The sequence below is a fragment of the Macrotis lagotis genome, chromosome 6, assembly GCF_037893015.1.
Source record: "Macrotis lagotis isolate mMagLag1 chromosome 6, bilby.v1.9.chrom.fasta, whole genome shotgun sequence".
In the NCBI taxonomy this organism is placed as follows: domain Eukaryota; kingdom Metazoa; phylum Chordata; class Mammalia; order Peramelemorphia; family Peramelidae; genus Macrotis; species Macrotis lagotis.
Genome location: NC_133663.1, coordinates 185,451,572 through 185,468,644, shown reverse-complemented (window position 1 = coordinate 185,468,644; position 17,073 = coordinate 185,451,572). Strand labels below are relative to the sequence as shown.

At 41.5% G+C, this 17,073-nt stretch overlaps 2 protein-coding genes across 3 annotated transcripts in view; one reads left to right on the top strand and one right to left on the bottom strand.

Moving 5' to 3' along the window:
* The window catches only part of CUL4A (cullin 4A), a 75,441-nt gene extending 65,785 nt beyond the window's left edge, over positions 1–9,656 (bottom strand). Inside the window, exons 1-2 of one of the 2 annotated variants that reach the window (XM_074192083.1) lie at positions 9,397–9,656; positions 7,332–7,447 (exon numbers count right to left, since the gene is read on the bottom strand). In XM_074192083.1, the coding sequence (XP_074048184.1) occupies positions 7,332–7,447; positions 9,397–9,562 (282 nt within the window). In that variant the 5' untranslated portion in view covers positions 9,563–9,656. The remainder of the gene's footprint in view (positions 1–7,331; positions 7,448–9,396) is intronic. The other variant, XM_074192082.1, reaches the window with a different exon arrangement.
* A 550-nt stretch (positions 9,657–10,206) lies between these two features.
* Positions 10,207–17,073, top strand: part of PCID2 (PCI domain containing 2) — a 56,313-nt gene continuing 49,446 nt past the window's right edge. The window contains exon 1 of the mRNA XM_074192084.1: positions 10,207–10,915. Within this exon, the coding sequence (XP_074048185.1) occupies positions 10,880–10,915 (36 nt within the window). The 5' untranslated portion in view covers positions 10,207–10,879. The remainder of the gene's footprint in view (positions 10,916–17,073) is intronic.

The window sequence follows — 17,073 nt, the reverse complement described above, 5'->3', positions numbered from 1 at the left end:
CTATTGACCATTTAAAATTAAAATGATTTTAGGTTGCTCCTTCACTTTTGTTTGAAACATTCATCTTTCACCACTTTTAACAGAGGACCTGTAAAATCTTGATTTTTGTTGTAGGTTCCTAGAAATTAATTTTTCACATTAAAAAGTCCATATCATTTTTCCTTCCTAGATTAAGTTCTTCAGATCCATATATATACACATACATACATATATATATATTCCCAAAGAATATTTAATGCTTTCTCAAAAAAAATTCATTTTATGAAAATATTATAGGTGTCCTCCTATAGTTTTTTTATCTATAGGTTAAATTTTTGATTTTTTTCCCCCTTGGGTATGTTAGCCCCATACTATCATATAGTCTCAATTGTTCAAATAAATTTACCATTCTATGTTTTCTTGACTTTCATGCTTATTTTTTAAAAATGTTATTTAAAGCAATGGTGTTAAGTGACTTGTCCAAAGATACACAAAGCTAAGCAATTATTAAGTGTCTGAGGTCACATTTGAACTTGGGTCCTTCTTGACTCCATGGTAGGTGCTGTTATTCATTGTGCCACCTAGCTGCCCCCATGTTTATTATTTCAAAGATATTACTAGGCTCTGGTCTTTTCATTAGAAGTGCTTGAAGGGCCTCCAATCCATTTCTTCTCTGAAATTATACTCAATCTTGAAGCAACAGTTATTCTTGGTTGTAAGCCCCATATCCTAGTCTTTTGAACTCTCATATTCTAAGATTTCCTCTTATTTTCAATTAGGTCTTAGGTGAAATAGAGTATACTTAAAACTGTTTCAATTTCAATTTTTTTTCTTTATGGTGGAAAGTTTTGGATTGTAGCTATAACATACCTGGTACTATAATTCCCTTAGGAACTTCTTTCATGAGGTCATCAATGTTATCAATTTTTCTTTTAATCTTTACTTACCTCTCTGGTTCTAACAGAGGTAGGCAGCTTTCTGAATTTTAGAAAAAGGTGGTGCAGTAGATCAAGTGCTAAGGTCTGGAGTCAGGAAAATCTGAGTCATATTGAGCCTCTGTTAGCTTCAGTCTCCTCATCAGTAAAATGGGGATAACAGCCGCCCCCTCCCCCCGAGGTTGCTTTGAGGACAAATGAGATGCCCAACTCCCAGCAAATAACATGTCCTAATGCAAGCTTTTTAAAAAACTATGGTTTAAGTCATCTCTCTGACTTTATTTTTATATTAGATATCTTACAATTAAAAAAAATTATGCTAATATTTCTTCCTAACTCATAGGTTTGATTTAGTTTAGGTTTTGGGGAATTTTTAACTTGGATAAGATTGACCATTTCCTCTTCTAAGTTATTCTTCCAATTATCATCTAAAACTTTTATTTTTTTAATCTTGTTTCCTTTCTCTAGGGATTCAAGTAGTACTTATGGGAAGTCTATAATTTTCTTGGGGGAGGGGATCTTTTCTTTTTGGGATCTTTTTATTTACAGTAATTGCTGATCCTAATTGGCATTTTCTCTGATTTACTGATTTTTCCTTTAGTTCTTAAGTTGTAATTTTGTCCTGGGGCCAGCCTCTGCTCTCCTCCCCTCCCTCCCTCCCATATACCTTTGGGTGAAATGGTTGTCTTGTGCCATGATTCCTATCCCCTTGGATCTTTGGGCTCCTCTCTGGCAAGACAAGGGAAACTCCTATGTCTGAGGTATCTTTCTGACTCCCTGCTGCATCCTTGGGGAGCTCTGAGTACTTGCTTCCATTTAGTTATTTATTTTTTTGATTGGGGGTGTTCTTATTGCCCTTGAGCTTCTGATAGACCTCCAGGGCAGTTCAGGGGGTAGAAAAAGTCATATTTTGTAGTCTCTCAGATTTACTGATCATTATTTGGTGTTGAGAAGGTTTTGCTGGAGTTAGGTATGTAATTATTGCCATTTTTCATGTTCCTTTTATTATTTCAAGGATTACCTTAGAAGCAACTTCCTCCACAGAGATTTTCCCCATGATTCCCTAGGGTAATCTTGTTTTCAAACATTTCTATAGCATTTCCTATAGAACTTTCCTTTAATCACCCAATTCTCTCTCTTATATTTATTGGTATATGCCATATTATCCCCCAGAACAGCTGAATATGATTTCCGAATACTGGAAACATTTCATTTTTGTCTTCTGAATCCTATTACTTAGCATGATGCCTTGAACATTGTTGACACACACAATATTTGTTAAATGAATGAAGATATGTTACATTAAGTTTTTTTTTAAAGTTTTTGCAAGGCAAAAGGGTTAAGTGACTTGCTCAATGCCACACAGCTAGGTAATTATTAAGTGTCTGAGGAAAGATTTGAACCCAGGTACTCCTGACTCCAGGGCTGGTGCTCTATACACTGTGCCACCTAGCCACTCCTATATTATCATTTAAATTATAAACTCCTTGAAGAGAATGTTTCATTTTTTAAATCTATCTCCAGAATCTAGGAGAGCAACCAAGGTCCCCCCCCATCCTTAAAAATCCAACTCCACATCCCACTTTGTCCTCAAGTTGCCTTTCTCTATCTCTTTTCTCTTTCCTAATCAAATTACTAAAAATAAACTTCAACTGGTCTACATTTGTTTCTTTTACTTCCTCTCTTCTCAATCCTTTGCAATTTAGTTTCTGATAATATTGACTCAATAAAGTAAACAGTTGCCTCTTTTACTTCCAAATCTGATGTCATTTTCTCCAATCTCAGACATCTCTCTTAGATGTGACACCATTAACTATCATCCCGGCATTCTCTTCTCCAAGTTTTTTGGTGATGTATTCAAGGAGACTTTTAATATCTTGGATTCTTCTTCAGTATTAGAAAAACTTGGGTATTAGACGTTTAGTTCACTACCTTTTAGATTTTGGCAAGTGATGCTACTATTTGAAATAAGATTCAATTATTTGTCACCACATGAACTCCTGCCTAATCATTCCACTAACAGTCACCCACTAACAGGGGGGTATACCTTAAGAGCTTTGTTCCAAACCGTTTTTTATTTTTACATTCTAATTGCCTAATGACCTCATAACCTTCTAACATTGGTTTAATAATGATTTTTTTTAAATGATAACACCCAGAGTTAAACAACCTGCCTCTCTTTTTGAGTTCTGGTTCTACAACATCCAGAGCTCCTAACTCTTCCTTTTCTCACAGCTTTGTAGTCATTATCATTACAATAATTAGCAATTTTCTTCAACAACTCCAATAGTCAAAAGTAAAATAGCATAGCCTTATTGTATTTAGAGATATCTCTACTATGTATGAAAATGTAAAAGTCTAAAGTTAACTCACTGGGCATGGTGGTTCAATTGTTGGGCTTGGGAGTCAGAGGAGCAGCATTTGAATTGTGTCCCAGACAGTAACTGCCTAATTCAAGGGCAAGTGATAAAATGTCTTAAGAGCATCACAGTCTTGTGGAAAACAGAAACAAAAATACTTCCACTACCTCACAGAGTTGTTTTGCCTCATGCACTCTAGAAGCTTAAAGCAATATATCATTAGGAGTGATTTTATTATTAGCTTTCTCTTCTAAAATGTGCCATTGTTTTGGATTTGGTCTTGCTAAAATTGACTTTGAACTCTAAAATGGATTTGTCCAAAATAGATCTTAACACTCAGAGACAAGCAGATTTCTAACTAATGTAAATTGCTCTAATTTTCACTACCTTACCTTCAAAGTTTCCTTTTACAAAACACTAAGAAATAAAACCCCATTAGATCTGGGAACTGATCTTTAGAAATACTCTTTTTCAGATTGCCACAAACACTTTAATTAAGCATGAGGCTTAAGAAGCTTAGGGTGATTGAAAATATGAGATAGGAAACACCAAGAAACTTAAAAAGTTTGGTCACCCTTAAACTATCAATTTACCTTGAGAGTCTTTCAAATCTTTGGTAAAAACTGATCCTAATAAACATACCATTCAGAAAATACACTTAAGTCAAATGCATGGGAGGATCTGGAGTACCAACACTCAAAGGCAGTATTCTGAAACACCAATCTGATTGTTGTTGCCTTGGGTAGATGATGCTTTGATGAAGACTAATATTAAACAGCTACAACTAATGAATAGTTGAAGATATAGTTAATAATCATATCAAAAAGATTTAGTACAATAGAAATGAATATTACCGGCTACACAAAGATCTGCTTAACACAAATTGTTTATAAGCAATGCTAATCAACAGATTATTTAATCTTGAAGTCTTCATGGATCAGTGATTCTGAAAATGCCTTACTAGTCTTCATAAGATAAAGTGATCTATGTGATAGGTGTGAACACCATATTATTCAAGAGTATAAAAATAAAGTGATGGACATACATTCTCCATAATAGGCATGGGAATAAATTTGTCACCATCCCAACACACAGTGCATGCTACTGGGTCAGCAAAGGAAAGAGCAATACATCTAATAATGATCAACCTATTATTAATCTTTATGGAGGATGCAGAAAGATCAAATTAAATCAATTACACCTCATTCCTTGATAAGCCATAGAATTATTGTGGGATTTTATTAAAAAGTTACTTCTTGAAAGCTCTATAACTGCAATTCATGGGAATAGCCACTCTAGAACTCAACAGAGTTCTTAATAGAAATCAGACCTGAATCAATTTTGATTCTGAATCATAAAGGAACTAAGAGGATTAAGTCATCTTAGAATTATTTTCTATGTTGATAATTTAATTGTAAGGTAGTAGTAGTGTAACTTCTATTTAGAACAATCAGAAATCCCGGCCATTACTCATTAGAGATTTATTCAAGAAAAATTTTAGTTATGTGGGATTCTTCTTCAGTGTTAGATAAAAGTTGAGTATTAGTCTAGTTCCCCACCTTCAAATTATGACAAGTGATCCTACTACCTATTTGAAACAAGATTCAATTATTTGACACCTATTTTGAGAGTCTTCTGACATGAGGCAATCTGGACAGACATTAAATGTCAACAACCACATCTCTCAATTAAAAGCAATCATATTCTTATTGGTATGCTCGTAACATCAAAAATAAATACTAAAAACCTGAAAGGAACTTCCATAGCTATGAGAAGTTATATAAACAAATTTATAAGTGTAGTTACAAACTATCTAGGTGAAATGAGAGGGAATTTCTGAGATACAAGAGATTCACAGTTTTCCTTTTTCCCCATGGGATTAGCTTGACTTTCTGTACATTCAAATATTTAATATGATTTACCATATAACACTGAAATATATAACATATATATTTTTTAGTTAGTATGGAACCTAAGTGACAAAACTGTTAAGAAAATGTTCCATTTAGAAAAGATTATGTTGGAAATTGTCAGATGGGTAAAAGTACACCATAGATTAAGCAGTTTGACAAACTAGAATAAAAATAATATAGCTTTAAATGCACTGTTCAAGTAATGAAGACTTAGGATTCAAAGAGTGGACCAAGTAGAGAACAAGTACTGAACAGCTCCTTGTTAGTGAGTTTTCAAAGTAAAAAAATTTACTATTACTCAATTACTACCTATTCCTGTTATACAATTAATACTGTGTCTTATCTTTGTGTTTTAAAAACTCCTACACTAAAGTCTCACCTCAAAGTATAATTGTGGGTCAAGTGAATCATAATTCAAGCAAAATAGTCTCTGTTAGCTCTCTACCAAAATGAAAAGGTTTTCTAAACTATCACCCGAGGACCTGTCTAGCTATGTTTGGAAAGACTAATGGTCCAACAGCAGAGGGATGAAGTTGTTTGTTTTTTGCCACAGCAATTCTGGAAGCTTATCTACAGAAGCAAATTAGTGCTGAACTGATATCCTGACCCAGAGATAAAATCAGGGATCTTTGAAGTACTTTAAGTTTTCTTAAAATGACTTTATTTTCTATAACTCAGAACATTTTAGCTTTAGGTAGTATAAATAATTTTAACAATTTACATTTACTAATATGAAAGAAATTATTTTGAACGTGGGCTAAAAAATGTTTTGTGTCAACTGAAATCCCATTACGTTCATCTAATATTCTGAGATAAATATACAGGAATCCTGATATTTTACAGTTCTCAAAAGTTCATATTAAGAGATTACATTACAGCTAAATAAGAGAGGCACTCATGGATTTCCTCCAAGTACTTCTAGTGTACAAGCCTGATTCTACATAAATGCTCAAAAGAGATTACCAATTCTCTCCAAACAAATTAGTCCACAAAATCGATATCCATAGGAAATGTGAAAAGCAACTTCTTACAGTCAATCAGTAACATTTATTAAACACATACTACATGCCAGGAACTTTGCTAGGTGCTAGATATATATAAAGACAAAAGTGAAGGAGCTTTAAGAAATTTTATGTTCAGAGTAACTACTACTCCCACACCATAATGTCAAATGCAATGGTGCATTTGTTACTTGAAATAATTTATTAATTTAAAATTCTTGGGTGAATGCTTAATAGAAAGGGATATTCTACTTATCACATATGATTTCTGGGGGATTTTATTAAGATCTAGATCTTGATACAGCCAGCAGGCTTCCTAGTAGAATGCTACTTGCTGATGACTTCATTTTTGCTTCCAAAGTTAAACAGAAGTTAGTTTGCCTACTGACCATGGGCAGTCTCCATTTATATCTTGCATTTTTTTTTAATAGTGTTGCATGTTTAAAAAAATATTTTAACACACAAATGAAAATAAAATAAAACCCAATCATGCAGCACTATGAAAAAGAGTTTACCCTGTATAGGCAATCTGTAGCTTTCAAATGAGTTATCATTTCTGAAATAACACCAGCAAGATCATGCTAAGTGGTATACTGAGCAGGAAAAGGACTTTTGCATTAGATTTGAACATCCTAAGTCTGAAAAATAAAAATCAAAGTTAAGGTAAGTTATATGAGAGGTGACCTTAAAATCTACTTTCTTCCAATTATTTAAGACAATTGACAATTCATTCTTAGGTTCTTAATTAAAAAATTATAGTGAATAATCTCTTTCCCCAAATGAAATCCCCATTGCCAATGTTCATACTTCAACAAGAGACTCAGTACCAATTTATCACCAAATGTAATGAAAACTTTCAGATTTCTTCTATTTGGTCAGAGAATTTTTTTAACATTAAATCTCTGAATCTTCATGGGTTGTAAAATTTACCTTTTACTGTTATACTTTGGGAGGGAAAATGGGAATCTGAAAAATTTTGCTCACTATAGCTAGCAGAATAATGAAGCTTTCAAAAGCTGGCATTAAAAGTAGAACATCCTCCTTATCAGCTAAGCAAGTAGAAGAAAATCTGACAATTCTCAATTAACAAGATAGCGACATTCTGACAAAACTCTGCTCCCCTGACAACTTTTGAGCACTTACCTGGTAGAGTTCTTCAAGGTTATATTTAATGGAGGTGCTACTTTGTATGGCTCTCACTGCTTCATGAAGTTTCTGCCATGTATCCTGAGTGTAATTATCTGGTAATTTCGGTCTGTCTGTAAAATCAGGTACAAAATATACAGACAACAGCTTGTTTACATATAATCATTTTAAAAGGCTACCAAACTTTGCATTCAAAACAATGGTCCATACAAAAAGAGCTTCCTATGTTAAAAACAATAAATAGGTTTCAAATTCCACCTCAAAAATATGGCTAGACGTTTTCTGTCTTCTCTAGAAATGATATGATTCTTGGGTTAAGATAGATGTACTTGCAAAATACAAGTTTATAGATTGTCTTGTTTTATTTAACAAAGCTAACTTATAAAGATATAAATATAATGGATTCCAAATATGATCATTCCATTCTTCCAGTGCCAAATATTTTGTGCCAAATTTAGGCCCAAATAAGAGTTTCACAAGGGATCTATTATTGCAGTTTATGTTAGTTTCTTCCTAATTACCTTTTGAACGAACCTAAAAAAGTAAATAATAAAATTTGCAGAAAACATATTTTTCAATGTAACATGCTCCCACACTGGAAGAATTAAATTTTAAGTACTTGTTTTAAGGATTCAGAAATGTATAGATTATTATCTTGACTCCTATTACTAACACATATTACATATTAAAGATGCTTATTTCCTAACACAGTGACTAGTTTGTAATAAGCTAGTAGAAAGAAGAACCATTATATATCTAATACTAAGGTAGAAAGTAAGTAGGAATTTACTGCTGGATACTTTTTTTTCTTTTAGTTTTTTGTTTCTGCAAGGCAATAGGGTTGAGTGGCTTGTCCAAAGCCACACAGCTACGTAATTATTAAGTGTCAGAGGCCGGATTTGAACTCAGGTCCTCCTGACTCCAGGGCCAGTGCTCTATCCACTAGCCGTCTTGGACTAATACTGATTAACAATACTAGATGAGACTTTTTTGGGAGAGGGGAAATGGTCAAGGTTTGTTATTATATTGTGGAAGGGAACTCTTAGTGTATGAATTCCCTTTCCAGGTGCGATCCTCAAAGTTTTTAAGAAGCTGTCTTGCCCACAGTCCCATTGCTAGGAGGTATCAGACACAGGACTTGAACTGGCCCCTAAGTCAACTATTCACTACAGCTTTGCCTCCCATAGGTAATGGGCCTATCTCAACATATCTCAAATCTATGTTTGGGATTCACTATGTGATTATTACAAGAATAAAGAAGAACTGCTCAAGATGCATATGATAAAAACACTAAAGACTAAGGTATGCTACTGCAGTACTGAGATTATTGAGACAAGTCGAGTCAGTTCTAAAAGGGTAAACATTTCCTTAAGGGATGAGGACTGTCGCTGAGATGCCGCTCTTTTGAGTGATGTTTCACGTAATCCATCCCGCTTTGAAGGCTCACCCCGTGCAGCCTCAGCACAACTGTTGAGCCTTCACCCCTGCCCCCGTCAGCACCTGCCACTTCTCGGGACTTCCGCGGCTACAGGGGTCGGGACCCGCCGCTGGGCGAGGAGCGGGCGCACCCGCGGCCGGCCGAGCCGGGGATGCCGGCGGCGCTCACAGGCCTCTTCCCTCTCTGCCCACCCCGATGACGGGGGGCACAAGGCCGGACCCCCGGGGCCGGCGGCGGCTTCGGACAATGGGGGAGGAAGAGGAGGATCGTCGGGCCGCCGCCGCACCGGGGCGGGAGGGCCGCGGCCGAGGTCACCAAAGGTCGCGGCGGCGCGTGCGGGCGGCGGCCCCGCTCCGAGCCCCTTCCCCATTGGCTGCGGCCGCGGCCCGGCGGGGCCCGGAGGGGGGGGGCAGGAAGCGGCTGCCCCCCGCCCCTCGCGCCCCCCCCGTGAAAAATCACGCTGACACCGTCGGGGCTCCCCGCCCGCGAGGCGCCGGCCCCTCCCCCCGGGCCGCGGCCCCGGGCCCCGGCGGCGGCGGCGGCGGCGCCGGCGCGGAGAGGAGGGGGAGCGGCGCGGCCCGCCCGGCCCGCCCGGCCCGGCCCCGCTCGCACACACTTACCTACCTCTGAAATTTTTAATCACTAATTTCTTGGAGGAGCCGCCGCTGCCCCCGCCCCCCCCGGGCTTCGTGGCGACGGCGGCCGCCGCCAGGGAAGCGGGCTTCGTGAGGCCGTTGGTGTGTCCGACCAGAGCCGAAAAGTTCCCCTTCTTAGGGGTCTCGTCTGCCATGTCTGCTGCCGAGAAAACAAACCCGCGGCGGCCGCTCCGCCCCCCACCGGGGCCCCGCTCCCTCCTCCTCCTCTCCTCTTCCTCCTCCGGCCGCGGCCCGGCCGAGCTTCCTCCTCCTCCTCCTCCTTCCCCCAATGCCGCGCTCTCTCCGCCCACTTCTCCTCCCTCCGCCGGCGCCGGCCCCTCCTCCGGAGGCGAGAGCTAGGCCCGGCGGAGGACGTCGGGAGCTCCAGCCAATCGGCGCCGCGGGCCGCTGGGAGGGGGAGGGGCGCGCGCGGGCTGGGGGAGGGGCGCGGCGCGGCCCCCCTCGCCTCCTCCCTGCCCCCACCGGCCGCCGGCTCCCAGGGCGGCGCCTGCCTCTTCTGCGAGGAGCGGGAGGAAGGCGGCCGAGGCCCGGCGAGCGGCTTCCAACGGCCCCCCTCCCCGCCCCCCGCCGGCCCGGCCGCCTGCCGCGCGACGCCCCGCGAGGCGCTGCCCACGTGCCCGGCCCAACCGCCGGCCTCCCTCCGCCGCACACGCGCGCGCGGCGGCCGCGCACGCGCGCTATTGTTCCGCGGGCGGCCTCCCCTCCCCCCCAGGCGCGGCCATGGAGGCACGGGCCTCCCGCGCTCCACGCCCGGCGCCGGGGGAAGGGCCCGGGCGGCTCAAGGAGCGCCCCCCTCCCCCGCCACGGCCCTCGGGGAGCCGGCGCGCCGGGCACGCCCAAGGGCCGCGCCGCCCCGCAGGCGGCCGCCATTCCCGTGACGTAGAGGGGCGACCGGAGTGGGGGCTGGTCACAAAAGCACTACACCGACGTCATTTTACAAATACTTTAATTCGCCCTCAGCGGGGCCCAGCGGCGGGCGTCGGGGGATGTTCACAGGGGCTCCGAGAAGGGGGCTCCCGCGGGGAGCCGCACGGACGCCCGTCCAGCCCGAAGCCCCGGGGCTCTCCACGCCAGCTCCGGAGAAGGCCGCGGCGTGCAAGCCCGGCCCAGGCCCCGACGCCAGGCTTTCCGGACACGGCGGAGACACGCGTGCGCGCGCGCGCACACACACGCGTCCAGCGGGTCTCCCGAAGAGAGGCGATAAGAGGCGGGGCCTCCCGGGAGGAGGCGTGGCTTTTCCAGGAGGAGGCGTGGCTTCCAGGGTTGCCGGAAGTGACGTCCGCCCCGCGTCACCTTTGACCCCCGGCCTCTGAGAACGCGGTTCGCGCTCTTAAGTGGTGGCTTGGGCCGCGGCCGTTGCTTCCTCTCTCTCTCTGTCCCCCCCCCCCGCCCAGCCCCTTCCTCACTCGAGCCGAGAAACCTTGCCCGTGCCCCCCCGAGCCGTCCCCTCCATGGCGCACATCACTATCAACCAATATTTACAACAGGTAACTTCCTGCCCCGGGAATCCTGCCGGGGCCGGGGGGGCGGGGTCGCCGCCGAGGCTGCCCCCGGCTCGCCTCCTTGCCCACTCCCCTTTTTTCGGGGGGTTGGAGCTTCATAAGCCGCTCGGCCTCCAGAGCCCCCCGGGGAAGGCGGCCGCGGTGCCTCCGCTGCTCGGCCCTGGGTCTCCCCAGGCCTCCCCTCCCGGGCCCAGGGCGGCTTTGGGCGCAGCGTCCTTGCCTTCCCCTTTCCTTGCTTCGGGCGTTTCCAAGCGCCCCTTTGCCCTGGGGCACCGAGCCCTGGTGATTTCCCTGTCATGGCCGTGCCCCGGATGAGAGCCCACAAATCTGACCAAGTCTCTGAATCCGCTGCAGGAATAATCCTTCTCATTCAAGCGCTCCGCTTCTGATGGGCAGACCTAGCACTTTCACTTAATGCACTATTATTCTGAATGTCATTCAGTGCTTTTTTTAAACCTCAGAGCACTGGTGGTTTGATCGGGTGATTGTTTTTTTTCACCGCATATTTCAAATTGTTTTACAGAAAATTTGGAGTAATTTCATGGCTCTACCAATAGGGTATTTAGACTTATTTTGCCTTTTCTCATAAAAACAATATTGAGTTATTAACCTGAAGTCCATGCACTTGTTTTTGAAAAAACGCTTTGATGACTATTTTAATTAATTGATTTCCTTTGCAATTCCATGTATTTTATGCATGGTGGTCTCTATATTACTGAAGGGACAAAAAGAGAAACTGTCATAGCGGGTGTCTTTTCTAGGCCTCTACTTTACTTTTTTTCATGCATTCTGGTCCTACTATCTCTCACATCCAGCGTTCTTTTTCCCAGTTATCTTCTGTGCATGGAGTGTACTTTTTCTTCATCTCCACATCTAGAATCCTATTTCCTTCAGAATTCCTTTCAAGTTCCTGCTTTAGACCTTCCTGAAACAGCACCCCATCATGACCTTATATTTATTTTGTATGTGTTCCTATCTGTACATATGGTTCCCTTCCATACAATAGATGCTCCTTGAAGGCAGGGACTGCTTTGTGTCTTTTTATCTTAAACACTTAGCATCTCATGCTTGGGACATGCTTGATTGATATGCATAAGATTGAGTTTTGTGTCAGAGCAGCTTGGTATCTTTGGGAGTCTGATTTAATTTCCCAAATGTAGTTCATCTCACCAGTTTTATCTTTTTGTTCTAGTTAGCTCACAGTTAAGAGATGATATAGATGTACAGTGATAGACTAAATACTCTTCCCATTCTCCTATGTGTCATGGTCTGGATGATAGGGATTCATCATTTGGTTTCCTTTCTATTTGGATCGCCTAGCTAATCTCTTGTATATGAATCTCCTTGAGGAGGCCCAGGAGTAATTGGTTCAGCCAGCACAATATATTTCCAAATGAGCACCCAATCAGCTATAGAAACTCTTCTGGACTCTTCCTAGGGCATTGTTAATGACAGTGATGAGCATCTTTTGTGGGATGTCTCCCCCTCCTTGTCCTCAGGTGGTATTGAAAATTAGAGGATTATTAAAATTATCTCTAATTTTATATATCAGGGAATCTTGTTTGATGTTAACAATTGCTTCTTGGGTCAAATGCTTTTTTTATGGGTTCAGTAAAAAGTGGGATCTTATATTTTTACTTATTTTTCATAATTATATGACTGCTCTACTTTAGAAAGTTATTTGCAAGCCAGCCTTTTTTTCTTTTTCTTGTTTTTACCAAGGATTTGCAAGCATACTACATGCCCTTGATACATTGTTTACTTCAATTTGGTAGTAATTTCTCTTGATTTCCTTTTTTTTGTAATGATAGCTATCTATTTTTTTCTTTTCAGTTTGGCTCTTTTTCAGTTCTTCTTATGTTGTCATTCTGTAGAGAAAGCATAAACTTTTTTTTGTTTGTTTGTTTTGCAAGGCAATGGGGTTAAATGACTTGACCAACATCATACAGCTAGGTAATTATTAAGTGTCTGAAGCTGATTTGAACTCAGGTACTCCTAACTCCAGGGCCAGTGCTCTATCCACAGCGCTGCCTAGCTGCCCCAATTTATTTTATTTTTTAAAATTTCATTTACACATTACTAAAATAGTCTTGTTGAAAGAGTAAACATAATTCCCCCTACCCCCACAAAAATAGAGAAACCTCACGAAAAATAAGGTGAGAGAAAAAGAGGAAAAAAAATCGTATTCCCAGTCTGTGTTCAGATACCATCAACTCTGTCTCTGAGATGGATTGCATTCTTTATCATAAGTCCATCAGAGAAGTTGCTTTTAAATTTTTTCCCCCATAGTTGCTATTGCTAATTGTATTTCCCTCCATCCTTTTCTCCCCACTCCCATCTATTCTATTCTCCCTCTCTCTTTTCACTTCATCCCTCCTTAAAAGTGTGTTGTGGGACAGCTGAGTGCTGCAGAAAACAGAGTATCGACCCTGGAGCCAGGAGATCCCAAGCTCAAATCCCGCCCAAGACACCTAACAACCTAGCCTTGTGGACCCAGGCAGGCCACCCAACCCCAAAAAATCCAACCCTGCAAAAAACAAAAAAAAAGTATGTTGTATCTGACTATCTCTCCCATAATCTTCCCTCTTTTTTGTCACCCACACCCTCCACTTCCCTCTGACTCCTTTCTCCCATCCCCTTCCTCTTCCTTTTTCCTCTGATGTAACATAGATTTCTATACCCTATTAAGTGTGGTTATTTCCTCTCAACTATTTCTGATGAGACTGAAGGCTTATTGCCTTGCCTTCCCACCTTCCACTCCATTACAAAAATGTTTTCTTGACTCTTTTCCTTTAAACATCTTAACCTATTCTACCTCTCCTTTCCCTTTCTCCCAGTACATTCCTTTCTCACCCATTATTCCATCTTTATAATACACCTTCGTATTCAACTCCTTCCTGTCCCTTGTCTATAGATAGATAGATAGATATGTTCCTTCTAACTGCTTTATTAATTGAGATGAGTTATCATTATCTTCCCATACAGGAATACAAGTAGTTGAACATCATTAAATCCCTCATGAATTGCCCTTCCTGTCCATCCTCTCTATCTTTCACCTTAGTCTTGTACTTGGAGATCAAACTTTCTGTTCAACTCAAGAATGAAATTTCCCTATTTTACTGAATGTTCATCTTTTCTCCTGCAAGAGGATGTTCAGTTTTGCTGGGATTCTTAGTTGCATTTTAAGCTCTTTTGCCTTCTGGAATATTGCATTCCAACTCCTATGAACCCTTAATGTAGACGCTACTAAGTCCTGTGTAATCCTGACTGTAGAGTTATGATATTTGAATTTTTTCTTTCTGTCTCTTGTAATATCTTTCTCTTTGACTTGGGAGTTCTGGAATTTAGCTATAATATTCCTGGGATGTATTTTGGGGGGGAATCTCTTTCAGGAGGTGATCAGTGGGTTCCCTCTATTTCTATTTTACCCTATACTTCTAGGATATCAGGGCAATTTTCCTGTAGAAATTCTTTAAAAATGAAGTCTAGGTTCTTTTTCTGGTCATGACTTTCAGGTAGTCCAAGAATTTTTAAATTGTCTTTTCTAGATTTGTTCCCCATGTCAGTTTTTCCAATGATACATTTCACATTTTCTTTGGTTTTTTCTTTTCTTTCTTTTTTTTTTAATTTTTTTTGGTTTATGTAAGGTAAAGGGTTAAGTGATTTGCCCAAGGTCAAACAGCTAGGCAATTATTAAGTGTTTGAGGTCACATTTGAACTCAGGTCCTCCTGACTCCAGGACTGGTGCTCTGTCTACTGCATTCACCTAGCTGCCCCCCTAAACTAGTTTTTAACATGTTATTTTTTTTTTTAGGTTTGAATTCCAGATCTATTGCTTCTATTTTTTTCCCTTTTTTAAAAATTTATTTTTTATTCTCATTTTGTACAAATGTTTTTCTTTACATTAATAAAATATACTTGTTTACAAGTAAACAAAATACCCCTCCCCCCATGAATATAGATAGATTTGCTTGGGCAAAAAAGTAAAGGGGGGGGGAGAAAAAAAATTAAAATTAAAAAAAATAATAGTAATAATTGTAACTATGGCCAGGGGGTGCAATGGACGAAGCACCAGCCCTGGAGCCACGAGCACCCGAGTCCATATCCAGCCTCGTAAACCCAGTAATCACCCAGCCATGTGACATGCAAGCCACCTGATCCCTACTGCCCTGCAAAAACCAAAAAGAAGGGAAAAAAAAAGACCCAAAATAAAATAAAATAGTAATAATAGTAGGGGTGGCTGGGTGGCAGACAGAGCATTGGCCCTTGAGCCAGGAGCACCCGGGTCCAAATCCGGCCCCAGACACCCAATGATCACCCTGCTATGTGGCCCCAGGCAGGCCACCCAGCCCCATTTGCCCTGCACCCTCCCCCAAATAATAATAACAAAAAATGTGTTTCACTCTTTGTTCCAACACCATCAACTCTGTCATGAGTGGATCACATTCTTTATGATAAGTCCATCACAAAAGTTACTTCCATATTTTTCCATTGTTGCCATTGCTCATCCCAACTCCCTCCTTTCTTATTTCTCCACTACCATGTACTATATTTTCTCTCTCCTTTCATGCTGACTCTGCTGTAGGGTCACTGAGTGGCGCAGCAGACAGATCCCTGGTCCTGGGGCCAAGAAGCCCTGAGCCCCCATACCACCCCTTAGGCCCAGAATCCACCTGGCCCTATGGTCCTGGGCAGGCCATCCAATCCCAGCCCCTTGCAAGAAAGTAAAAAAAGAAAATGTGTTATATCTGACCACTGTCCCCCCATGGTCCATCCTCTCCTCCTTTATTCACATCCCCACCCCTTCCCCCTGCTTCCCCCTCCTTCTTACTCCAGTTGTCTATACCCCATTGAGTATATTTGCTGTTTCCTCTCCTAGCCATCTCCGATGAGAGCAAAGGTTCCCTCATTCCCCCTTGCCTCCCCCCTTCCATATCATTGCAATAACTCATTGTAATAAAAAAAAATCTTATTATGTGAAATAGCTTGGACTATTCCCCCCCTCTCCTTTTTTCTTTCTCCCATTCCATTTCCCTTTTTTTTCTTATTGACTCCATTTTTACACCATATTTTATCTTCGAATTCAGCTTTCTCCTGTGCTTCAACTATAAAAGCTCCCTCTACCTGCTCTATTAACTGAGATGGTTCATATGAATATTATCAGTATCATTTTTCTATACATGCAGTTCATCCTCATTAAGTCCCTTATATTTCCCCCCTCTCCTCCACTCTCCATGCTTCACCAGAGTCCTGTATCTGAAGATCAAACCTTCTGTTCAGCTCTGGCCATTCCAAAAGGAACATTTGAAATTCCCCTGGTTCATTGAAAGTCCATCTTTTTTCCCCGGGAAGAGGACATTCAGCCTTGCTGGGTAGTTCATTCTTGGCTGCATTCTAAGCTCTTTTGCCTTCTGGTATATTGTATTCAAGCCCTATGAGCTTCCAATGTAGTTGCTGCTAAGTCCTGTGTGATCCTGACTGCAGCTCCACGATATTTGAACTGTTTCCTTCTGGCTGCTTGTAATATTTTCTCTTTGACTTGGGGGTTCTGGAACTTGGCTATAATATTCCTAGGGGTTGGTTTTTTGACATCTCTTTCTCTGGGGGATCGGTGGATTCTCTCCATTTCTGTTGCCCTCTGCTTCTAGAATATCAGAGCAATTTTCCTGTAGTAATTCTTTGAAAATGATGTCAAGGCTCTTTTCCTGATCATGACTTTCAGGTATTCCAATAATTTTCAAATTATCTTTCCTAAGTCTGTTTTCCATATCAGTTGTTTTTTCAGTGAGATATTTCACATTTTCTTCTAATTTTTCATTTTTTTTTTTTGTTTTGAAGTATTGATTCCTGATTTCTGGTAAATTCATCAATCTCCCTGAATTCTATTCTTTGTCTGAAGGATTTATTCTCCTCAGAGAGTTTTCTTATCTCTTTTTCCATCTGGCCAATTTTGCTTTTTAAAGCATTCTTCTCCTCAATAACTTTTTGAACTGTTTTATCCATTTGACCTAAGCTGGTTTTTAGCATGCTATTTTCTTCAGCATTTTTTTGGATTTCCTTGACTAAGCTGCTGACTTCATTTTCATGTTTTTTTCTGCATCTCTCTCCTTTCTTTTCCCAGTTTTTCTTCTAACCCCCTCATT